Here is a 25,647-nt window from a genome sequence, read left to right as displayed (position 1 = left end):
TATACCCACTTTGGCGAGGGTCTTGATCATGAATGGATGTTGAACTTTGTCAAATGCTTTTTCTGTGTCTATTGAGATGATCATATGATTTTTGACTTTTTTTTTTGTTAATGTGGTGTATGATGCTGATTGATTTGCGTATGTTGAACCATCCTTGTGAACCTGGGATGAACCCAACCTGGTCATGGTGTATAATTTTTTTGGTATGTTGTTGGATTCGGTTGGCTAAGATTTTGTTGAGAATTTTTGCATCTATATTCATCAATGATATTGGCCGATAGTTTTCTTTTTTGGTGGTATCTCTGTCTGGTTTTGGAATGAGGGTGATGGTGGCCTCATAGAATGTCTTTGGGAGTATTCCTTCTTCTTCAACCTTTTGAAAGAGTTTAAGGAGGATGGGCACCAATTCCTCTTTATATGTTTGATAGAATTCACCTGTGAAGTCATCTGGTCCTGGACTTTTATTTGTAGGGAGTGATTTTATGACCTCTTCAATTTCATTTCTAGTGATCGGTCTGTTCAGTTGGTCTGTTTCTGCTTGATTCAGTTTTGGCAGGCTGTAAGATTCTAGAAAATTGTCCATTTCTTCCAGATTGTCAAACTTGTTGCCATACAGTTGTTCATAGTATTCTCTTATGGTTTTTTGTATTGCTGCTCTATCCGTTGTGATTTCTCCTTTTTCATTTATAATTTTGGTTATTTGGGTTCTTTCTCTCCTCTTTTTAGTGAGTCTGGCCAGGGGTTTGTCAATTTTGTTCACCTTTTCAAAGAACCAGCTCTTGGTTTTATTAATCTTCTCTATTGTTTTTTGAGTCTCTATTTTGTTGATTTCTTCTTTGATCTTTATAATTTCCTTCCTTCTACTGACTTTAGGACTTTTTTGTTCTTCTTTTTCTAATTCGTTTAGGTGGAGGGTTAAGTTGTCAATTTGGGATCTTTCTTCTTTTTTGAGAAAGGCCTGTATTGCTCTAAATTTCCCTCTGAGCACTGCTTTTGCAGCATCCCATAGATTTTGAGAGGTTGTGTCTTCATTATCATTTGTTTCAAGGTAGTTTTTAATTTCCTTCTTGATTTCCTCATTGACCCATTGGTTTTTTAATAGCATGTTGTTTAGTCTCCATGGAGTAGGTTTTTTCTCTTTGCTTTTCCCATGGTTGATTTCTAATTTCATGGCATTGTGGTCAGAGAAGATACTTGAGATAATTTCTACGCTCCTAAATTTATTGAGATTCGCTTTGTGTCCCAATATGTGGTCGATTCTTGAGAATGTTCCATGAGCATTTGAGAAGAATGTGTATTCTGATTTTTTTGGATGTAGTGTCCTGAAGATATCAATTAAGTCTAACTTTTCTATTGTTTCCTTTAGGATCTCTGTTGCTTTATTGGTTTTCTGTCTAGAGGATCTGTCCATTGATGTGAGGGGGGTATTTAGGTCTCCTACTATGATTGTATTCTCATCAATATCTCCCTTTATGTCTGTTAATATTTGTTGTATGTATCTGGGTGCTCCTATATTTGGGGCATATATGTTGATGATAGTAACATCCTCTCCTTGGATGGATCCCTTAATCATTAAATAGTGCCCTTCTTTGTCTTTCTTTATGTCTTTTGTTTTAAAGTCTATTTTGTCTGATATGAGCGTTGCGACTCCTGCTTTTCTGTCATGTCTATTGGCGTGAAATATTTTCCCCCACCCTTTCACTTTCAATCTATATGTATCTTTTGTCCTAAGGTGAGTTTCTTGTAGGCAGCATATTGAAGGTTTTTGCCTTTTTATCCACTCAGCCACTCTGTGTCTTTTGATTGGGGCATTCAGTCCATTGACATTTAAGGTGATAATTGATAGATGATTATTTATTGCCATTTGAACCTCGTGTTCCAGTTGATTCTATGGTTCTCCATTCTTCCTTTCTTTTTTTTTTTTTTTTTTTTTTTTTTTTTTTTTTGGTTGGATGGTCTCCTGTTATTATCTGCTTGAGTGTATTTTTTTTTTCATTTTTTGCAAATGCAATATTTGGTTTTGGCTTGTGGTTGCCCTGTTTTTTAAGTATGCTAACCCCTTCCCATAAGTGTGTGTTTTAGCCTGATGGTCCTGCAAGTTCAAACACTTCATTACTATATTAAAATTAAGAAGAGAGACATACATACAAACAAAAAGGGTTATTTACCTCCTAACATCCCTTGCCCACATTTTATGGTTTTGATGACTCTTTTTTATTTTTTTCTTTTTAATTTTATTTTGTTTGAAGCATGTTCATGATTAAATCTGTATGCTGGCTTATTTGAGTGACTGCTCTCTGATTGCGGTTTCCTCAGTCCTAGTTCTTCCTCTTCTTCTTCTTCTTTTTTTTTTTCTTTTCTTTTTTCTTCCCTTTCCTTCCTTTCTTTTTGGTTTAGAGAAGCCCTTTCAATATTTCCTTTAACCTGGGTTTTGTGTTGCTGTATTCTTTAAGTTTTTGTTTGTTGGGAAAAATTTTTATTTCCCCTTCTATTTTAAATGATATTCTTGCTGGATAGAGTATTCTAGGTTGCATATTTTTTCCTTTTAGCACTTTAAATATCTCTTGCCATTCCCTCCTGGCCTGTAGTGTTTCTGTAGAGAAATCAGCTGATATTCTTATGGGGGTTCCCTTGTAGGTAACATTCTGTTTTTCTCTTGCTGCCTTTAGGATCCTCTCTTTATCACTAACTTTTGCCATTTTTATTATGATGTGTCTTGGTGTGGGTCTGTTTGGGTTCAGTTTGTTTGGGGCCCTCTGTGCTTCTTGTATCTTGAATCCAGTATCCTTTAGATTTGGGAAGTTTCCAGTGATAATTTCTTCAAATATATTTTCCATTCCCTTATCTTTTTCTACTCCTTCTGGAATTCCTATTATGCGTAGATTGGCCCGCTTTATATTATCCCATAGGTCTCTTATATTGCTTTCCAGTTTTTTGATTCGGTTTTCTGTCTGTTGACTGGATTGAGTGATTTCCATTATTCTGTCTTCCATATCACTGATTCGTTCTTCTGCATTATTCATTCTGGCTTTTACTGCCCCTAGTTCAGTTTGCATCTCTGCAAATGAATGTTCTAGTTTTTCTTGGCTCCTCCTTATATTTTCTAGTTCCTTTCTGAGGGTATCTGCATTACTGTTCATATCTTCTCTTAATTCCTTCAGTATTTTCACTATTTCTCTTTTGAACTCCAGGTCTGTCTGACTGCAGAGATCTGTTTCATTGTTGACTGTTTTAGGTGAGTTCTCCTGTTGGTTTGACTGGGGGTGGTTTCTCAGCTTCTTCATCTTGCTTGTTGTTTTCTTTCTCCTGAGGGAGTTGTACTCTCCGTTATCGGGCAGTGTTTGCCTTGTCACTGCCGTGGAATATTTCCTGAGGGCTGGCGTTGTTGGTCAATCTTTTTTGAGGCAGTGTTGCTTTTCTGGAGTGTTGATGGGGCTAACAGTGTTTCTTTGAAGCAAAGGAGGACTTCCTGAGGGCAGACAGGACTGGGAGGTCCACACCACGATGGTAGCAGATTTCACTTGGTCATGCAGAGCTTGCTCTGGTGTTTTTAGGCTGTGGGGTTCTTGCAGGGGGTTGGCGGTGTTTGGCAGCTGCTCTTCAGGGGTGCATCACCCCCTGGGGGCTGGAGCAGCTATCTGGGTCACTGAGAACCTAAGAGGCTCTTCCCTAGGGCAGCCCAACTCAGAAGGACGGCCTGCGAATGTAGGAGGATCTTTTCACAGTCTGGCCGAGCTTGTTGCAGCTTTTCTGGGCTGCAGGGGCTCTTCCAGGGGGCTGGTGGTGCTGAGCAGTTATTTCACGGGAGTGGGGCACCCCCTGGGGGCTTTGGTGGGTAGCAGGGCCGTTGGAAACCCAAGAGGCTCCTCCCCGGGGCAACCTGACTCAGAAAAACCGTCTGAAAATTAGGCCGATCTATTCACAGCCTGGCTAAGCTTGTTCTAGCTTTTCTGGGCTGCAGGCCTTTTCTCAGAGGCTGGTGGTGTTTGGTGCTGCTCTGCAGAAGTGTAGCCCCTCCAAAGGGCAAGCAGGCCTGTGCAGGGACAGCCCCTGCGGTGGTAGGCTTCAGGCAATTGTTGAGGCCAGCCCTCTGGATGGCAGGCAGCCCCCGGTCCCCTGAGAGCGAAGGGCGTGGCGGGGGTGGGGGAGGGGATGCACTGGGAAGCACAGCTTTCAGCTAGCTAGCGGGCCTATAAGCTTGCTGTGGCGTGGGGGGTATTCTATGGGGACCCACCCCTTCTTTTCTCCCCTCCCCAGCACTGGCGCAGACCAGGCTCTTCTCCCAGGTTCCCTCTGATGTGGCTTTCCACTTCCCCGCCCCTGGAGTATTGCTCCCTTCCTCTGCAACAGCTTTGTTTTCTAGTTTCCCAGGCAGTCTCTGCCCCGTCAAATGGTTTCTAGACCTCCCAAGCAGTTTGCGCGCTGCCCCGCCCCCTAGCCCGGGGACTAATCTCTGGAGCCGAGGTCTCGGTGCCCAGCCCCCACCCAGGCGGCGCCCCCCGGCCCTTTCTCGGGGACTAACCTTCGGAGGCGAGGTCTTGGTGCCCAGCCCCCCCCCCCAGGCGTCCCCCGGCCCCCTCTCGGGGACTAATCTTCACAGGCGAGGTCTCGGTGCCCAGCCTCCACCCAGGCGTCCCCAGGCCCTTTCCCGGGGACTAACCTCTGGAGTCGAGGATTCGGTGCCCAGCCCCAACCCAGGCGTCTCAATTTTTGGTGACTGTGCCCGTAATTCAGATGGTCCGTTGGGTTCTTGATCGGCTTTTCCGCACTCCAATTTACTGCTACACTCTTCTCTGCATCTGGAGATTCCTCCAGTTCGTTTGATCTTTCGCCCAGTAGGTGACTTTCCAGGGTGCGGGATCCCTTTCTCCTCGGCAGTTCCCTTTCGGGAGCGCCCGTCCCGCTCAGATTCACCTTCTCTCACTCTCTTCTTTTCTCACGTTCTGCCCAATAATGTCACGAACTTCTTGCCGTTGTTGGAGTTTAGGTTCCTCTGCCAGCGATTGGTTGCTGTTCTGTGCGAGTCATTTATTCTGTAGATGTGCTTTTTTTGTTGTGTTTGTGGGAGAGGGCGAGCGTGTCCCCCTACTCCTCCGCCATATTGTCCTCTCGGAACAGGCTCGGGATTTGTAATTCTGAGTTGGTTTTTCTTATTTGTTTGTGTATCAATTGTAGGTTTTTGGTTTGTGGCTGCCCTGAAGTTTTGATAGAAAAGTCGATATATATATATAGATGAGATTGTTTTAAGGTGTTGGTCTCTGAATTGCAAGTTCATCTCCACTGTCCTGCATTTGTACCCACCTCTTCTCATGATTTCTGATGTGGGTAGCATAACTGTGCATGGAAGATTTCCTATCTTTACTGTGTATATGCCTTTACTGGTGAGCCTTGTCATTGGTGGTATTTTTGCTTCCTGTTGCTGTCCTTTTTTTTTTTCTGCCTAGAGACGTTCCTTTAGTATTTGTTGTAAGGCTGGCTTAGTGTTGCTGAGTTCTCTTTGCTTTTGCTGATCTGGGAAGCTTTTGCGTTCTCCTTCAAATCTGAATGAGAGCCTTGCTGGGTAAAGTAATCTTGGTTGGCGGATTTATCCTTTCATCCCGTTCAGCATATCATGCCACTCCCTTCTGGCCTGCAGAGTTTCTGCTGAAAAATCTGCCGATAACCTTCTCGGGGTTCCCTTGTATGTTACTGGTTTCTCTTCCCTAGCTGCTTTCAGTGTTTTCTCTTTAATCTTGGTCAGTTGGACTAATATATGCCTCGGTGTAGTCCTCCTTGGGTTTATGTTGTATGGTACTTGTTGTGCTTCCTGGATTGGAGTGAGTGGTTCCTTTCCCACGTTAGGGAGGTTTTCGGCTGTTCTCTCTTGGAATAGTTTTTCTGTCCCCTCCTCTCTCTCTTCTCCTTCTGGCACCCCAATAATACGGATGTTGGTGCGTTTAACGTTGTCCCAGAGTTCTCTGAGACGCTCTTCATTTCTTTTCGGTCTTCTTTCTCTTTTCTGTTTCGCATCTGTGATTTCTACTATTCTGTCCTCCGCCTCGCTTATTCATTCTTCTGCCTCCTGTATTCTGCTGTCGGTTGCTTCTAGGGAATTTTTTATTTGTTACTGTATTTTGCATCTGGTCTTGTTTAAATTTTATATCTTGTATCTCTTGGCTCAGTGTTTCCTGTCAGTTATCCATCTTTGCCTCCAGTTTATTTCCAATGTCTTGCATCATCTTTAGCATCAACAGTCTAAGGTCGTTTTCCTGGAGGCTGAGAATCTCCTCCTCACTTAGCTGTTTTTCTGGGGTTTTTCCTTTCTCCCTCATCTGAGTTATAGTTCTCGGTCTTTTCATTTTTACAGGTTTTTGGTGTGCTGATCTTTTCACAGACAATAGAGTTGTAGCCTCTCTTACTTCTGGCATCTGTGCCCCTTGTGGCTGAAGTTGGTACCAGGGGGCTTGCTGTAGGCTTCCTGATGGGAGGGACTGATGCCTGCCCACTGGTAGGTGGAGCTGATTCTTATCCCTCTGGTGAGTGGGGCTTTGTCTCTGGATGGGATTAGAGGTGGCTGCGTGCCTGGGGGGCAGGGAGTCTTTAGGCAGGCTGTTTACTGAGGGGCAGGGCTGGGATCCCACCTGGTTTGTGCTTTGGCCTGGGGCTTCTCAGCCCTGATGGGTGGGGCCAGACTTTCCCAGAATGGCCACCTCCGGAGAAATATCCCCCAAAAGCTTTGCTTCCAATGTCCTTCCCCGACAACAAGCCACATTCACTCTGTTTTCCCAGGAGGTCCTCCAAGAACCGCGCTCAGGTTTGACCCAGATTCCTATGGAGCCTTTGCTTTGCCCTGGGCCCCAGTGCACGTGAAAGTCTGAAAGGCCCCCTTTTCACACTGGGGTCTCCATTTCCCCCAGTCCCGTGGAGCTCCTGGGCACAAGCCCCACTGGCCTTCAATGCCAGACGTTCCAGGGGCTCTTTCTCCCAGTGCCAGATCCCCACACGTGGGAGGTGGATGTGGGGCTCAGAACTCTCACTCCTGTGGGTGAGTCTGTGTGAACCAGTTAGTTTCCAGTCTGTGGGGCTTCCCACCCGAGACGTATGGGGTTGCTTACATCACGTAATTGCCCCTCCTACCTCTTGATGTGGCCTCCTCTCTGTCTTCTGGAGGAGGGTATCTTTTTTAAGGTTTCTGGTCCAGTTGGTTGAAGATTGCTCAGCCTTTAGTTGTGAATTTTGTTGTTTTTAGGAGAGAAGTTGAGCTCCAGTCCTTCTATTCCGCCATCTTAATCCGCCCTCCCGCCGAATGTTTCATTCTTACATGTAGCCGCCCAGTTTTCCCAGCACCACTTTTTTTTCTTTCTTTTCTTTTTTTTTTCCTTTTGTCATTTTTAGGGCCACCCCTGTGGCACATGGAGGTCCCAGGCGAGGGGTCCAATCAGAGCTGTAGCTGCCGCCCTAGCCACAGCCACAGCCTCACAGGATCCAAGCTGCATGTGCGACCCACACCACAGCTCACAGCAACGCCGGATCCTTAACACACTGAGCAAGGTCAGGGATCAAACCCGCAACCTCATGGTTCCTGGTCAGATGCATTAACCACTGAGCCACAACAGGAACTCCCCCAGCACCACTTATTGAGGAGACTGTCTTTTCTCCATTGTATGTTTTTTCCTCCTTTGTGGTACTTTAGTGTACCACAGGTGTGTAGATTTACTTCTGGGCTTTCTATCCTGTTCCGTTGATCTCAATGTCTGTTTCTGTGGCAGTACCATCTGTGTAGATTGCTGTAGCTTTTAGTACAGTCTGAAGTCTGGGATCCTGATTCCTCCAGCTCTTTTTTTTTAACATTTTGGCTATTTGGGGTCTTTTGCATTTCCATACACATTTTAAAATTTTTTGTTCTAGTTCTCTGAAAAATACCATTGGTAATTTCACTGGGAGCGCACTGAGTCTGTAGATTCCTTGGGTGGTATTGTCCTTTTGCAAATACTGATTCTTTCTTCCAGTCCAAGAACTCGGTGTATCATTCCATTGGTTCATGTCGTCTTCATTTTCTTCCATGAGAGTCTTATAGTTTGGGCATACAGGTCTTTTGCCTTCTAGATAGTATCGTTCCTAGGTATTTTTTTTTTTTTTGATGAGATGATAAGTGGGATTGTTTCCTTATCTTTCTTATAGACAGCCTACATATGGGGGTGGATCTTGTGTTTGTATTCATTCAGCTAGTCTGTCTTCTGGTTGGAGCATTTAAGTCATTTACATTTAAACTAATTACTGATATGAATGATCATATAGCCATTATGTACATTGCTTTGGATTAGTTTTTGTGGGTCTTCCCCTGCCCCCTTTCTCCTTTTGTTCTCTTGTGATGTAATGAATATTTTTAGGGCTGCGTTTGGATTTTTTCTTGTTTGTATGTATGTCTATTATAGATTTTTGGTTTGCGGTTACCATGAGATTTTGCTATAGCAGTTTCTATACAACATGATTGTTTTAAGTTGCTCATCTTTTAATCTCAAGTGCGTTTAAAATATCCTGCATTTGTACTCTCCTCCTCTCATGGTTACTGGTTTTTGTGGAGTATTTTGTGTGTGGATGATTTCCTACCTTCACTGTAAGTTTGCCTTTGCCTGTGAGCCTTTCCATTTCATAATGATCTTGTTTCTAGTTGTGGCCTTTTCTTTTCTGCTCAGAGAAATTCCTTTAGCATTTGTCATAAAGCTGGCTGGGTGGTAATGACTTCTTTTAGCTTTGTCTTGTCTGTGAAGGTTTTGTTTTCTCTGTCAACTATGAACAAGCGCCTTTCTGGGTAGACTGTTCTTGGTTGTAGGTTTTCCTTCTGTCATCTCTTTGAATATATTGTGCCACTCCCTTCTGGCCTGCATAGTTTCTACTACAAAAGCAGCTGATAGACTTATGAGGATTCCCTTGGAGGTTATTTGTTGCTTTCAAAATTTTCTTTGTCTTTAAAGTTGGTCAGTTTGATTGCTATGTGTCTCAGCCTGTGCCTCCTTGGGTTAATCCTGTATGGAACTCTCTGAGCTTCCTGAAATTGGGCAAATGTGTCCTTTCCCATGTTGAAGAAGTTTTCAGGAGTTCCCATGATGGAAAGGTGGAAATGAATCCGACCAGGAACCATGAGGCTGTGGGCTCAATTTGTGGCCTTGTTCAGTGGGTTAAGGATCCAGTCTTGACATGAGCTTTGATGTAGGTTGCAGACACAGCTTGGATCTGATGCTTCTGTGGCTGTGGTATAGGCTGGAAGCTATAGCTCCAATTGGACCCCTAGCCTGGGAACCTCCATATGCCATGAGTGTGACCCTAAAACCATAAAAAAGCAAAAAAAAAAAAAAAAAAAAAAAAATTTTCAGCTTGTACCTCTTCAAATATTTTCCCAGGCCTCTTCTCTCTCTTTTCCTTCTGGGACTCACATAATGTGTTTGATGGAGTCCCAGAGGTCTCTTAAACGACCCTGATTTTTTTCATTCTGTATTCTGTTCCATGGCAGTGATTTCTACCACCCTGTCTTCCAGCTCACTGATTCATTCTTTTGCTTCACTTATTCTTCTTTTCACTCAATGAATTTTATTATGTTCATAGCTGTACAACAATCATCACAACCAAATTTTATAGCATTTCCACCCCAAACATTCAGTGCATCTCCCCACCCCCCAACCTGTCTCCTTTGGAAACCATAAGTTTTTCAAAGTCTGTGAGTCTGTGTGTGTTCTGCAAAGAAGTTCATTCTGTCCATTTTTCAGGTTCCACATGTCGGTGAAAGCATTTGATGTTGGCGTCTCACCATCTGACTGACTTCACTTAGCATGATAATCTCTAGGTCCATCTATGTCGCTAAAAATGCCTTTATTTCGTGCCTCTTAATGGCTGAGTCATACTCCATTGTGTATATGTACCACATCTTCTTTGTCCACTCCACTGTTGATGGACATTTAGGTTGTATCCATGTCTTGGCCATTGAAAATAGTGCTGCCATGAACATCGGAGGAGTACGTGTGTCTTTGCGAGTCGTGGTTATCTCTGGATAGACGCCCAGGAGTGGGATTGCTGGATCAAATGGGAGTTCTACTTTTCGTTTTCTGAGGCATCTCCATCCTGTTTTCCACAGTGGTTGCACCAATTTCCAATCCCACCAACAGTGTAATGGGGTTCCCTTCTCTCCACACCCTCTCCAGCACTTAGTGTCTGTAGACTTTTTGATGGTGGCCATGCTGGCTGGTGTGCAGTGGTGGTACCTCACAGTGGTTTTGATTTGCCTTTCTCTAAAAATGAGTGACGTTGAACATCTTTTCATGTGTTTTTCGGCCATCCGTTTGTCTTCTTTGGAGACCTGTCTGTTTAGATCTTCTGCCCATTTTTTTGATGGAGTTGTTCGGTTTTTTTGGTATGGAGCTGCAGAAGCTGTTTATAAATTTTGGAGATGAATCCCTTGTCAGTAGCTTCATTTGTAAAGATTTCCTCCCATTCTGTGGGTTGTCTCTTCTTTTTGCTTAGGGTTTCCTTTGCTGTGCAGAAATGTTTGAGTTTGATTAGGTCCCATTTGTTTATTTTTGTTTTTACTGTCATGACTCGAAGAGGTGGATCTGAGAAGATGTTGCTGTGGTTTATGTCGGAGAGTGTTTGGCCTATGTTTTCCTCGAAGAGTTTTATAGCGTCTGTCTTATATCTAGGCCTTTAATCCATTTGGAGTTTCTTTTTGTGTATGGTGTCAGGGAGTGTTCTAATTTCGTTCTTTTCTGTGTGGCTGTCCAGTTTTCCCAGCACCACTCTTGAAGGGGCTGTCTTTTCTCCATTGTATGTTCTTGCCTCCTTCGTCATAGATTAGTTGGCTGTAGGTTTGCGGGTTTAATTCTGGGCTCTCTATCCTGTTCCACTGATCAGTATTTCTGTCTTGTGCCAGTACCGCACAGCTTTGAGGATTGTTGCTTGGTAGTATAGTCCGGAGTCTGGGAGCCTGATTCCTCCAGCTCCGTTTTTCTTTTTCCGGATGTCTTTGGCTATTCTGGGTCTTTTGTGCTTCCAAACACACTTTAAAATATCTTGGTTGAGATCTGTGAGAAACGTCCTTGGTACTTTGGTAGGGATTGCATTGAATCTGTACATTGCCTTGGGTAGTATCGTCATTTTGGTAATATTGAGTCTTCCAACCCAAGAGCATGGTATGTCTTTCCATCTGTTTGTGTCATCTTTGATTTCCTTATCTCGGTGTCCTATAGTTTTCAGAGCACAGGTCTTTTATCTCTTCAGGTAGGTTTCCTCCTGGGTGTTTTCTTCTTTTGGATGCGATGGTAAACGGGACTGCTTCCCAAATTTCTCTTTCCGATCTTTCATTGTTCGTGTATAGAAATGCCGTCGATTTCTGCGTATTGATCTTGTATCCTGCGACTTTGCTGAATTCCTGGATGAGCTCTGACAGTGTTCGGGTGGAGTCTTTGGGATTCGCTAGGTATAGTATCATGTCATCTGCAAACAGTGATAGTTTTACTTCTTCCTTTCCAATTTGGATTCCTCTTAGCTCTTTTACTTTTCTGGTTGCTGTGGCTAGGACTTCCAAAACTAGGCTGAAGAGTAGTGGCGAGAGCGGGCATCCTTGTCTTGTTCCTGATGTCAGTGGGAATTCTTTGAGCTTTTCGCCATTGAGAATGATGTTCGCTGTGGGTTTGTCATAGGTGGCCTTTATTACGCGTTGAGGTAGGTTCCCTCTATGCCCACGTTCCGAAGGGTTGTTATCAGAAATGGGTGTTGGATTTTGTCAAAGGCTTTTTCCGCGTCTATCGAGAGGATCATAGGGCTTTTGTTCTTCAGTTTTTTCATGTGGTGTATCACACGGATGGATCTGTGGCTCTAGAAGACCCCTTGCGTCCCTGGGACAAATCCCACTTGATCATGATGTGCAGTCCTTTGAATGTATTGTTGGATGTGGTTTGCTAGTGTTTTGTTGAGGATTTTTGCACTGATGTTGATCGGTGAAATGGGCCTGTAGTTTTCTTTCTTTGTGGTATCTCTGTCTGGATTTGGCATCAGGGTGATGGTGGCCTCACAGAATGAGTTTGGGAGTGTCCCTTCCCCTGCAGTCGTTGGGAATAGTTTGAGAAGGAGAGGCGTTAGCTCTCCTCTAAATGTTTGATAGAATTTGCCCGTGAGGCCACCTGGTCCTGGACCCTTGTTTGGTGGAAGTTTTTTGATCACAGCTTCAATTTCAGTTCTTGTGATTGGTCCATTCATCTTTTCTACTTCATCTTGGTTTCGTCTTGGCAGATTGTACTTTTCTAAGAATTTGTCCATTTCTTCTAGGTTTTCTGTTGTATTGGTGTATAGCTGCATATAGTAGTCTCCCGTGATCCTTTGTATTTCGGTGATGTCCGTGGTTACTTGTCCTTTTCCATTTCTAATTTTATTGATTTGAGTCCTCTCTCTTTTTTTCTTGATAAGTCTGGCTAAAGGAGTTATCTATTTTTTTCTTTTTTTTTTTTTTACCTTTTCTAGGGCTGCTTCCCGCGGCATATGGAGGTTCCCAGGCTAGGTGTCGAATCGGAATTGTAGTCTCCAGCCTACACTAGAGCCACAGCAATGCGGGATCCGAGCCGCCTCTGCAACATATACCACCGCCCATAGCAATGCCGGATCCTTAACCCCCTGAGCAAGGCCAGGGATCGAACCCGCAACCTCATGGTTCCTAGTCGGATTCATTAAACACTGCACCACGATGGGAACTCCTCAATTTTGTGGATCTTTTCAAAGAACCAGCTTTTTGTGTCATTGATCGTTTCTTTGCTTTCTTCCTTTCTAGTTCGTTGATTTCTGCTCTGATCTTTAGGATTTCCTTCCTTCTACTCGCTTTAGGTCTCGCCTGTTCTTCTCTCTCGAGCTGCTTTAGAGGTGAAGTCAGCTTGTTTGTTTGAGCTTTTTTGTGTTTCCTGAGGTGGGCTTGTATTGCTGTAACCTTTCCTCTGACAACGGCTTTTGCTGCATCCCATAGGTTTTGCAGTGTCGTATCTTTGTTGTCATTTGCTTCTAGGTATGTTTACATTTCCTCTTTGATTTCTTCAGTGATCCATTGGTTGTTTCGTACCATGTTGTTTAGTCTCCACGTGTTTGTGTTTTTTTTTAGTTTCTTCCTTGTTGTTGATTTCCAGTCACATAACATTATGTTTGGAGAAGTTGCTTGGTATGATTTCAATTTTCTTAAGGTTTCCGAGGTTGGATTTGTAGCCCAGGGTGTGATCAATCTTAGAGAATGTTCCAGGTGCACTTGAGAAGAGTGTGTATTCTGTTGCTTTGGGATGGAATGTCCTATAAATCTCTATTAAGTCCATGTGGCCTAATGCTTCATTCAGGGCCTGTGTCTCCTGATTGATTTTCTGTCTGGACGATTTGTCCGTTGCTGTAAGTGGGGTGTTAAAGTCCCCCACTATGATTGTGTTATTGTCGATTTGTCCTTTTAAGGTTGTTAGCAGTTGCCTTATATATGGTGGTGAACCTGTGTTGCGTGCGTAGATGTTTAAAATTGTTACGTCTTCGTCTTGGATTGATGCTCTGATCATTATGTAATGTCCTTCCTTGTCTCTTAAAATATTGTTAATTTTAAGGTCTATTGTGTCTGATATGAGTGTTCCTACTCCAGCTTTCTTTTGACTCCCGTTTGCAAGGAATATTTTCTTGCATCCTCTCACTTTCAATGTGTATGTGTCCCTAGAAGTGAAGTGGGTCTCTTGAAGACAGCATGTGTATGGGTCTTGTTTTTGTATCCATTCAGCCGGCCTCTGTCTTTTGGCTGTGGCGTTTAGTCCATTCACATTTCAGGTAATGATTGATATGTTATGTTCTTATTGCCATTTTATTAACTGCTTTGGATTTGTTTTTGTTGCTCTTTTTGCTTGCCTTCGTCTCTTGTGGTTGGATGACTATCTTTAGTATTGTATTTGAGTTGGTTTTTCTTATTTGTTTGTGTATCAACTGTAGGTTTCTGGTTTGCGGCTGACCTGAAATTTTTGATAGAAAAGTCGATATACATATAGATGAGGTTGTTTTAAGGTGTTGGTCTCTGCATTGCAAGTTCATCTCCACTGTCCTGCATTTGTACCCCCCTCTTCTCATGATTTCTGATGTGGGTAGCATAACTGTGCATGGAAGATTTCCTATCTTTACTATGTATATGCCTTTACTGGTGAGCCTTGTCATTGGTGGTATTTTTGCTTCCTGTTGCTGTCCTTTTTTTTTTTTTTTTTCCTGCCCAGGAACGTTCCTTTAGTATTTGTTGTAAGGCTGGCTTAGTGTTGCTGAGTTCTCTTTGCTTTTGCTGATCTGGGAAGCTTTTGAGTTCTCCTTCAAATCTGAATGAGAGCCTTGCTGTAATCTTGGTTGGCAGTTTTATCCTTTCATCCCGTTCAGTCTATCATGCCACTCCCTTCTGGCCTGCAGAGTTTCTGCTGAAAAATCTGCCGATAGCCTTCTCGGGGTTCCCTTGTATGTTACTGGTTCCTCTTCCCTAGCTGCTTTCAGTGTTTTCTCTTTAATCTTGGTCAGTTTGACTAATATATGTCTCGGTGTAGTCCTCCTTGGGTTTATTTTGTATGGTACTTGTTGTGCTTCCTGGATTGGAGTGAGTGGCTCCTTTCCCACGTTACGGAGGTTTTCGGCTGTTCTCTCTTGGAATAGTTTTTCTGTCCCCTCCTCTCTCTCTTCTCCTTCTGGCACCCCAATAATGCGGATGTTGGTGTGTTTAATGTTGTCCCAGGGTTCTCTGAGACTCTCTTCATTTCTTTTCAGGTCTGATATGACCCCTAGCCTGGGAACCTGCATATGCCACAGGAGGAAGCCATAGAAAAGGCAAAAAAAATAGATAAACACTTAGCCAGGCTTATCAAGAAAAAAGGAGAGAGGACTCAAATCAATAAAATTAAAATGGAAAAGGACAAGTCACCACGGACATCACCGAAATACAAAGGATCACTGGAGACTACCATATGCAGCCATATACCAATACAACAGAAAACCTAGAAGAAATGCACAAATTCTTAGAAAAGTACAATCTGCCAAGACTAAACCAAATGAAATAGAAAAGTCGAATGGACCAATCACAAGAACCAAAATTGAAGCTGTGATCAAAAAAATTTCACCAAACAAAAGTCTAGGACCAGGTGGCCTCACGGGCGAATTCTACCAATCATTAAGATAAGAGCTAACACCTCACCTTCTGGGACACCTCCAAACCATGACTCGAAAAGACACATGTACTCATCCAATTTTCATGGTAGCACTATTTTCAATAGCCAAGACATAGAAACAACCTAAGTGTCCATCAACAGTGGAGTGGACAAAGATGTGGTACATATACACAATGGAGTATGACTCAGCCATTAAGATGCACGAAATAATGGCATTTTTAGCAACATGGATGGACCTAGGGTTTATCATGCTAACTGAAGTCAGTCAGATGGTGAGATGCCAACATCAAATGCTTTCACTGACGTGTGGAACCTGAAAAATGGACAGACTGAACTTCTTTGCAGAACAGATGCTATCTCACAGCCTTTGAAAAACGTATTGTTTCCAAAGGAGACAGTTTGGTGTTTAGGAAGATGCACTGGGGTTGGGGGATGGAAATCTTATAATATTGGATTGTGATGATCATTGTACAACTATAAATGTAATAAATTCATTGAGTAATAATAAATCAAAAGTCTTTTTCTTGTACCTGATAATCTCCTGATCACTTAGCTGATTTTCTGAGTTTTTTTTTTCTTTTTTCCTTATCTGAGTTATAGTTCTCTGCCTTTTCATTTTTATAGGTTTTTGGTGTGATGTCCTTTTTGCAAACAATAATGTTGTAGCCTCTCTTACTTCTGATGTCTGCCCTCTTCTGGCTGAAGTTGTGGCTTGCTGTAGGCTTCCTGCTGGGAGGGACTGGTGCCTGCCCACTGGTAGGTGAGGCTGATTCCTATCCCTCTGGTGGGTGAGGCTGTGTCTCTGGGTGAGGTTAGAGGTGGCTGTGTGCCTGGGGGGTCTTTGGGCAGTGTGTTTACTGATAGGTGGGGCTGTGATCCCACCTGGATTATTGTTTGGCCTGGGGCTTCTCAGTGCTGATGGGTGGGGCCAGATTTTCCCACAGTGGCCACCTCCAGAGAAACACATGCTCATGAATATTGCTGAGAACTTTGCCTCCAATGTCCTTCCCCTACAATGAGCCACCTTTACCCCCTGTCTTCCCAGGAGATCCTCCAAGAACTGCAGTCAGATCCAACCCAGATTCCTATGGAGACTTTGCTTTGCCCTGGGACCCAGTGCATTTGAATGTCTGTGTGCTCCTTTCAAGAATGAGGTCTCCGTTTCCCCAAGTCCCATGGAGCTCCTGCACACAAGCCCCACTGGCCTTCAAATGCCAGGTGCTCTGGGGGCTCTTTCTCCCAGTGCCAGATCCCCAGATGTGGGGATTTGACGTGGGGCTCAGAACTGTCACTCCTGTAGGTGAGTCTCTGTGATACAGTTACTTTCCAGTCTGTGGGCTTCCCACCTGGGAGGTATGGGGTTGCTTATATTGTATAATTGCCCATCCTACCTCTTGATGTGGCCTTCTCTTTGTCTTCTGGAGTAGGATATCTTTTTGAAAGTTTCCAGTCCATTTGGATGAAGGCTGTTGAGCATCTGATTGAAATTTTGTTGTTTTTATGAGAGAAGGTGAGCTCCAGTCCTTCTGTTCTGCCGTCTTAATCCCTTCTCCCGCTTCATTCATTCTGCTGTAGATTCCTTCTGTTATTTTATTCTTTAACTCTCTTTGGTTGTTTTTTATCTTTCCTAATTCTTTGCTAAATGCTTCTTGTAACTTCTTGCTCTGTGTATCCACTCTCCTCCCAAATTCTCAGATCATCTTTGTGATTATATTACTTTGGACTCTATCTCAGGTAGATTGCCTGTCTGCACTTCACTTAGTTGTTCTTCTGGGGTTTTTTCTTGTTCCTTAATCCAGAACATATTCCTTTGCTGTCTTATTTTATTTAAATTTCTATTTGTCTTTTTACTGCATGTGGTGAGTTAATCTTGACCTTGGAGAAATGACCCCCTGTAGGAGATATCCTATGTATACCAGCTGTACATGCTCATCTCATCACCCAAGGGCCAGGGACTAGCTGGTTCCAAAGGTAGGTTCTGACCTGTTTGTGGTCTCCTTTCTGCAAGCTGCAGGACTGTAGTTTTCTTGCTTCTGGTATTTGCCCCCCTGGTGGGTAACATTGACCAAAAGTCTTGTGCAGGTTTCCTGTTGGGAGGGGCACTGGTGTATGGAGCAGGGTCTTGGCACTCTGGTGGGTAAGGCTGTGTCAAGGGGCATATGCAGACATGTTTATGGGCTCGGGAATTCTTTAGGCAGCCTGTCTGCTGATTGATGGGCCATGTTCCCACCCTGTTGGTTGTTTGACCTGAGGCTTCCCAACACTGGAGCCTATAGGCTGTTGGGTGGGGCCAGGTCTCAGTGCCAAGGATCCAAGATGTTTGCATCCAGCCGGAGTTCATGTGGCTGAACACTTTCTGCCAGCTTTTATGACCCCAGAGAGAGCCAGAGCTACCCTCCACCTCTGCAAGAGACCCTCCAAGACCAGCAGGTAGGTAGGTCTGGCTCAGGCTCCTATGGAGTCACTGCTTTTACCCTGGGTCCCAGTGCATGCAAGACTTTGTGTATGCCCTCCAAGATATGTGCCTCCGTTTCCCTCAGACTTGTGGAGCTCCTGCAATCAAGCCCCACTGGCCTTCAAAGCCAAACAGTCTGGGGGCTCCTCCTTCCAATGCCAGACCCCTACACTGGGGAGGCTGGCATGGGACTCAGAGCTCATTCCTGTGGGAGAACTTCTGCAATATGGTTATTCTCCAGTTTGTGGGTCACCTATCCAGGAGTATGAGATTTGATTACATCATGAGTGTACCCCTCTTACTCTATCCCATTGGATATAGAATTTGGGGGGGGGCTTATGTTCTAATCTTTTATTGATGGTTGTTTAACAGTTAGTTGTAAGGTTGGTATGCTCATGAGAGGTGAGCTTTTTTTTTTTTTTTTTTTTTTTTTTGTCTTTTTGCCATTTCTTGGGCCGCCCCAGCGGCTTATGGAGGTTCCCAGGCTAGGGATCTAATTGGAGCTGTAGCTGCCAGACTACACCAGAGCCACAGCAACCTGGAATCCGAGTCGTGTCTGCAACCTACACCACAGCTCACGTGCAATGCCGGATCATTAACCCACTGAGCAAGAGCAGGGATCAAACCCGCAACCCCATGGTTCCTAGTCAGATTTGTTAACCACTGCGCCACGATGGGAACTCCATGAGCTTCTGCTTCACCAAGACAAGATGGCAAAGACCTCCCTTCTACTCCACCATCTTGTCTGACTTCCATTGGTTCATTGATTTTAATTATCTATATGCCTGTCCTTACATTTTCCTTAGTAATCAAAATTTAACTGATTAAGTTTAAAAAACTGAGTTCTGGAAGTCACCACAGTGTAACGGACAAAGCCCACTGGAATCCCAGGAAAAATCAGATGGACTCTAGATGGTCCACCCTCTTCTTTTGTGATTAGTCTAGTTTCACTTGCCTAAAGTGAGCCCTGTGCAGAGGCCTTGCACCTAACACATTGGATGCGTGTTCCCAGCACAGAACTGCTGTGCCAGACACTCGCTGGCCACGTGCAGAAGCCAGCTTTTGTGTTCATAACCATAGTCTGGTGGGTGCAAGGTTTGCAATCATTTGAAAAAATAAGCAATTGGGTAGAATTAGGGATAAGGAGCTATCTATTGCCACCAAAGACCAGTGGGTAAGGTGACAGCTCAGTGGATGCAAGTGAGGAAGCAAGTGCATGCTGGAACCAGATGATGCACCTCAGGAACAAGCAGAGAAGGAGGATGATTGGCAGTCATGAGAGGAAGGCTCAAGGAGGAGGGGCGCTTGCAGGTTTTGAGCTCCATAGACGGCACGTGGACGGCCGGAGAGGGCACAAGGACCCCTCCCTTCCGCAAGGGACTTGGGAATCAGTAGCCCCCGGGGCTTATCAAGCTCATGTCGGGTGGACGGTCAGGCAGCGCTGGGGACTGCTTCCCTCGGTAGGCAGAGGCGGACACTAGGTCCCGCACCACTTCCCCTGCACAAGGTGAACAGTCAAGCCACTGGAACTTCAGAGGTGATATCTGTGGGTCGTGAGTGGGTTTAACGGTGGCCCTCCCAAAAGGTATGCCCAGGACCTGGCCTCTGCAGCCCATAAATGGGAGCTTATATAGAAATGGGCAACTGTGCCAGCCAAACAGTGCCCTGGGGGCCCTGCCTGCAGTTCTGCTGCCTGAGCCCACACCTCGAATCAAGCGGGAGCCAAACTCCTCCCCTAAGGAAAGCCTTTTCTTCCCTTCCCTCCCACCTGCAACTGCAGGGACACGTCTTCACTGCCCTGCATTCCCACCGCCTAGCAAGGGGCCTGGCTTATGCCCAGCCTTTGTTAAAAGAGGAAGGGAGGGAGGGAGGGAGGAAGGAAAGCTGAGAGTCCTCTCAAGAGCCCCTGCTCCCACACCCACAGGCTGGGCACCAACTCTCATTCCTGCTTATAGGGCACCTGAGACGACCCTCTGTAGGGCAGGCTTTGCCTCATCTGATGATAAGGAAGCTCATGGAAGTTAGCACCTGGGCCTGGCCTCTCTACCTCAGGACCAGCTCAGGGTCCAGCCCATAGCAGGCACTCAGGAATTGAAAGGAACCGAAACTAATGAGATGTTCTTAGCATCCCTGAATCTGGCCAGTCTGCCTTTCTGCATGGCTGCCAGCCTCTACCGCAGCCTGTGCTCCAGCCGAGCTGCACCCCTGGAAGCTTCCAGATGATGTACAAAGTAGGTACCTGATGCAGAAGCAAAGCACATCCCTTCCAGGTGGCCCAGGTACTGTCCCCTTTAGGCCACCCGCCCTGGCAGACACACCCCCCCAGACACGTGTAGCACAAGATCCTCTTTATTGTGACGCTCAGTGGAAAGCATCTGTAAACCAGCTCACGGTAGTGGTGACAGCTGCAACCATGCTAAGGCACTTCCATTATATAAAAAAGGGCGGGGGTGGGAGTTCTGGTTACTCCTTTGTGACAGCAACTGGGACCTGAATTCAGAGCTTTTTAGGCAAACGTAGCTTTTATATATCATCATGATTTCTTGAGTTTGTTTCCTTTAAAAAAAAAAAATGCCTTTGCCATAAGTAAGTCTAAATGCAGCATATACAAAACAGTTAGGGGTACAGGGAAATTCAGCCACCAGTGTAGACCAGTGTAGGACAAGCTACTCTCTTCTAGACGTGGTTCCAGGAAAGGCAGTGATAAAGCCCTGGAATTTTACCATTTATTACAGGAAGAGGGAGGAAACTTTTTTTTTTTTCCTTTTAAAGATCTCTGTGCAGATAGCGGAGTTCTGAACTAGACTGAGTTAACGGTGCAGATCAACTACCCTCGGGCCCCAGTCCTGGAGTAGGTTGGAGATCATGGGGCAGGGCCTCTGGCCCTTCCTACTGCTCTGGCTGTCAGACTTGGGACAAGTCCCTTAACCATTAAATACATTTGGTCCCCAAGAGTGTTGGGAGAAGCCACGGCTGGCCTTTCCAGCTTGGCCCCTAGGCCCTGTCTGCTCGGCCCAATAGCCCTGCTGCAGCAGGGGCGGGCCAGCCTCGGCAAAGGAGGGGAGGGGTCATCATTGCACTTGAGACATTTTAGAATCAGGAAGGGGACAGTGGCGCTGCCCAGCGGGGGTGGGGAGGAAGGGCCCTCCCTCCCCACCCCCAGCATCCTGTGCCCTGCACAGAGGTGGACCCCCCGGGGCCTGCTTGTGCCAGACCACCCAGAGCCCACGGGAGGGGGGGGCTGGGGGGGGCAGAGGGTGTGAGGTCACCGCGTGTGATTGCCAACAGCAAAGAAGGGAGAGGGGAGAGCTGGTGGCGGAGGCGGGGGAAGGTGACAATTCTTCTGGGGCGTCAGGCTATCAAAACTCCTTAGTCTGAAGAAAAATAGATGTGTAGAAAACTCTCCTGCCCACCCCCGGTGGCCTGCCCTCCTCGCCTCACCGTCTTGTGCTTTTTGGCAAGAGAGGGTGGGAGGTCCTGCTGGTCGCTCTGTTCCCGGGCCGGGGGCCCCGGACCCTGACTCTTTGGTATCAGACTGGGTGGGAGGGGAGCGGGAGGGGCTGCAGCAGAGGAAGCCAAATGCCCTCAGGAGGCCTGGCGGGCACGGGCAGGGAGGTGCGGCCTGACGTCCCCAGGGCCTGGGGAGAGGGTGGGGTCACGGTCACAGCAGTCCCAAGAGGGAGGAGGGGGTGCTGCGGGGACTGGGGTGGGGAGGCAGCGGTGGCGTCCCTCTCGGCCAGCAGGAGAAGAGCAGGCTGTTACTCGGCAGCTTTGGCCTCAGCCCCGTCGGCTTTGCCGTCCACCTCCTCGTCTGAGCAGTCGCCGGCACCTTTCCGGCCCATTCGGCGCGGCACGACAAACGGCAGGTCCCCACGCCTGGAAGCAGAGGCAGCGAGGTGTCAGCAAGGCCGGCCAGCAGCCATGGCACAGCTCACACATTTCAAAGCGACCTTTAGAGAGAAACTAGCTCCCACGGGAGAAGCCCCAGGGGCCTCCTGGGCCACAACCTCCAGGAAGGACAGGAAGGCCCTCAGAGCAGGTGACCCACATGTCCTGCTTTCATTCAAAACACTAGCAGAAAACCATCAGGAAATGGGGACTGATTCAAAGTGGGGAGGCACACACGCCACGTCTGCAAAATGCCACCCTCTGGTCACTCTTTGTGCCCAACAGGTGACACCAAGAGACACAACGACTGTGCACAGCATAGGAGGACAGGCATCGCCTTCCGGTCCAGGGGAAGAAAATCATTATCACATCCTGCCTAGAATGTCTGCTCCTGCTGCTTTTCTGCTTTAAAGGAAGGATCACTGGGAAAAGGAGGTAAGCAGTGAGGGGAGTTCCCTGGTGGCACAGTGGGTTAAGGACCTGGTGTTGTCACTGCTCTGGCTCGGATCATTGCTGTAGTATGAGTTTGATCCGTGGCCCAGGAATTTCCACATGCTGCAGGTGCAGCCAAAAAAATGCCCCAAAATCAAAAAGGTAAGCAGTAATAATTTCAGCCAGAAAGGCCCTCTGCTTCAACCACTGGCTGCTGTCGGAACGTGACTCTGCTTTGAGAAAGCAAAGCAGCCCTCTCCATTTCTTCGCTGTTGGAAGAGGCCAGTATTAACTCAGCTTCTAAGCTGTGCCAGGGACCAGTATAATGCTGCAACAGAAACAGGCTTTTCAGACAGGATGGAAATAAATTACTCAGAGAGTTTACTGTGGCCACACCCTGAAGGCAAGAAGAACCAGAAAGGAGTCTCTGATTGGTACCCTCAGCATCACTGAGCGCCTTGCTCACCGACATCTGAACGAGAAAGGGGACTGACTTTATAGGAGCCTCATTCTCTAACTTCGGATTTTGGGGACAAACGAACCTCTTGAAGGAGAAAGAGGCGTGCAAAGGGGGCTGCGGGGCTCACCTGAGCTTGTTCTTGAGGGAGCTGACCTCACGGTTCATGGCATCGGCGGTCTCCGTGGCATCTTCGAGCTCGCGCTGCAGCTTCCGGCGGGAGGCGTTGGCCCGCTGGGCCTCCTCCTCGGCCTCCTCCAGCTGCCGCTTGAGCTGCTTCAGGCGGGTGGACGCCTTGTCCGCCTGCGGAGATGCATGGCGGGGGACGAGGGTCAGGACTCCGCAGGCCTGTGGCCCTCCGCGCCCTCCCCCGCTGCGGGGCAGGGGCCCTGCCGCCCCACCCGCTCACCTGGTCCTTGTACTGCTCCGCGTTCCTCCGCTCATCATCCACCTGCAGCAACACGTCCTTCAGCTTCTTCTCGGCCCGACGCACCTGCTTGCAGGCTGCCTGGCGCTCCCTGCGAGGCACAGACACAGCAGCTCAGGGGCATGCCCTCTTTTGGATGGGCTGGTTGACAAACCACAAGCCGGACAAGCCATTCCCAGGGTCTCACTGGTACGTCCCCCACTAGGGAGGCCCTGATGCTGAGGAAGGACCGTCCTTACTGAACACCCGTCATGCACTCTCTCTCTTATGGGAGGTACTGGGCTTAGCCCCATTTCACAGATGAGGAAACTGAGGCTCAGCGAAGGGAAGTGACATATCTCGGGAAACACACGTGTAGCTAGGAGAAGGGGAAATCAGCTCCCATTACCCCCAAAGAAGTCCAGTCTTGCTGGGCCCACAGACGGGCTGCCCGTGTGAGTGGGAATCCCACTTCCCTCCAATTCAGCCAGCAGAGACAGTCACCAGGCCCCCTAACTTTCGAGGCAGGCCATGGGCTCCTATTCCAACTCGCAAGCCCTAGCAAAGGGCCGCAGGCGAAGGGATGAGACCCATCAGGTTGGAGGGAAACAGCCTCGGGAACTCAGGGACAGGAACAGAGAGGCGCCCGTGATCATGCCAGGCCATGGCAAGGGGCACTCACTTGGTCTCGTTGTCCAGCTGCTCCTCCAGCTGCGCGATCTTGGCCTCGAGGGCGGCGATGGAGGCCTTGTACTTGGACTTGACGGTGCCTTCCATCTCCTGCAGCTTGACCTTGAGCTCCTTGTTCTGGCGCTCCAGCTGTTGCCGTGCGTTCTCGTTCTTCTGGGCGTGGCTGCGCTCCAGGTTCAGGTCGGTATTGATCTGGTCGATCTGCGAAAAGAAGGGCTGGTGACCTCGAGGACGGGCCCCAGGCTGGGGCAGTGGGACCCTGCAGGGCCCCCGATCACCAGGAAGGGCCCAGAAACTCCGAGAGAGAGCGCCAAGGAGACACAGGTGCCAGGACATTCTCCCTGAGTATCAGGAGGCATCCGCCACGGGCAAAGCCCTGGCCACCCACCTGCAGGTTCGCCTTCTTCAGCCTGTCGTTCACCAGCTCTGTGTTGCCCTGCTCCTCCTCCAGCTCCTCCTCCAGCTGCGCAATGCGGGCCTCCAGGCGCCGTTTCTCCTCCAACGCCAGCGCCCTGAGGTGGGCATGGGAGAAGTGAGAAGGGCCGAACCACAGGGGGTACCCCCCGCGCCCGCCTCCTCACCCCGCAGAACAGGCTGTGCTCGCCCTGCTCACCCTTTGCCGCTGCTGTTGGCAATCTCGTCCGCCAGCTCGTCCCGCTCCTGCTGGGCCTGGCGCTTCGCACGCTCGGCGGCGGCCAGCTCCTGCCGCGGGAACCCAGACCGTGACCTGCTGCGGCCTCGTGCAGCCCCGACAGCCCACCTCCTCCGTCCCCTGTCCTCTGAGCCCCCGGCCCCTCCCCTCGAAGCCCTTCCCAGGCTTGCCTCCTCCACGAAGCCCATTCTCATGAGCCCCTCTGAGGTCAAAGCTTAGGCACCAGATGTTTACATAACCCCCCTATCTCGGGGCTAAAAACTAAGCCAGGTGCTGGGGATGTTGCAAAAAATAAGGAATCATCCCGGCCGAACAGGATGCTGGCCCGTCCACATTCCGGGCAGACAGGAAGCCAGGGGGACAGGACAGGACAGAGACGTAAGCTAAGGCCAGAGAGCCAGGGCTCTGAAAGCCGGCTGGGGAGAAGGGGTTCACCCTGACCTTGAGGAGGCCTTGCCAGAGACCCACACGTGCAGAGGACACAGCCGGTCATGTCAGCCCAGATGCCTGGCCCAGCTGGGGGCCGAACCCAGCAGCCAGTGACCTCACCGCCCAGAGCCCAGGCAAGGCTTTCGCAATCTGCCTCGTGTGGGGGACGAGGTCGCCAGGGGGACACTCGGTGGGGTAAGCCTCCGGGAGGGAGCTTTCCTCGCCAGGCGCCAGCCAAGTCACGGCAGGCGGTGGTGATTAGCACAGAGCCTCATTTCACGCGAGGGAGCCTGTCCCAAGTGGTGACAGTTTAATTCACACGCAGGTTTTAATCACACCAGGGAGCCCTGCTCCTTAATGAAGCCCCGCAGGGCACTGGTTCACAAAGAAGCACCACCCGATTCCTGGAGCCTGGCCCGGGGGCCCAGGCAGGAAGGGGGAGCCTGAGCTGCCCCCTGCTGGCCAGAGGGCGGTGGCCCTGATGGTCCTGCTCCCGCAGGGCCCAGCTCACCTCCTGCAGCTGGATCATCTCGGCCTCCATGCTTTTCAGCTTCTTCTCGTTCTCCTTGGCCTGTGCCAGGATCTCCTCGCGGGAGGCACGCGTGTCCTCCAGCTCCCGCATGTAGTCCTTCATCTGAGCCTGGGGGCAGGACAAGAGGCTTAGCACCCCCACCCCCCACAGGGACACCCCGCCAACGGGGACCGGTGGCTGGTTCTCAGCCTGCCACCATATTCGACCTACTTAATTATAAAAAGGCAAAATGGTAAAGACACAGTGTCTCTTTAGCGTTTTTTGCCCTTCTGACCATTAGGATTTACAAAGCACTCTTAGGGGCAGCGTTGGTCCAGCTGCATTTTTGCTTTTTGTTTTCTCTTTAGGGCTGCACCTGCGGCAGTTGGAAGTTCCCAGCCTAGGGGTTGAATTGGAGCTCCAGCTGCCAGTCTACACCACAGCCACAGCCACATGGGATCTGAGCCACATCTGTGACCTACATCACAGCTCATGGCAACACCGGATCCTTAACCCATTGCGTGAGGCCAGGGATCAGAACCTGCAACCTCATGGATACC

At 47.9% G+C, this 25,647-nt stretch overlaps 1 protein-coding gene across 12 annotated transcripts in view; it reads right to left on the bottom strand.

The window, feature by feature from the left end:
• Positions 1–19,955: 19,955 nt before the first annotated feature.
• The window catches only part of MYH9 (myosin heavy chain 9), a 123,043-nt gene continuing 117,351 nt past the window's right edge, over positions 19,956–25,647 (bottom strand). For all 12 annotated transcript variants that reach the window (XM_084955407.1, XM_084955415.1, XM_084955410.1 and 9 more), the window contains 7 exons: positions 25,088–25,216; positions 24,109–24,197; positions 23,884–24,007; positions 23,488–23,696; positions 22,809–22,917; positions 22,530–22,702; positions 19,956–21,498 (listed from right to left, as the gene is read on the bottom strand). In XM_084955407.1, coding sequence (XP_084811533.1) covers positions 21,381–21,498; positions 22,530–22,702; positions 22,809–22,917; positions 23,488–23,696; positions 23,884–24,007; positions 24,109–24,197; positions 25,088–25,216 — 951 coding nt within the window. In that variant the 3' untranslated portion in view covers positions 19,956–21,380. The remainder of the gene's footprint in view (positions 21,499–22,529; positions 22,703–22,808; positions 22,918–23,487; positions 23,697–23,883; positions 24,008–24,108; positions 24,198–25,087; positions 25,217–25,647) is intronic.

Source organism: Sus scrofa, chromosome 5 (assembly GCF_054392235.1).
Source record: "Sus scrofa isolate SSC_HxYL_T2T_F1_AM1 chromosome 5, Sscrofa_HxYL_maternal_Yorkshire_Landrace_v2.0, whole genome shotgun sequence".
NCBI lineage: Eukaryota > Metazoa > Chordata > Mammalia > Artiodactyla > Suidae > Sus > Sus scrofa.
This window is presented reverse-complemented; position numbering and strand designations above follow the sequence as displayed.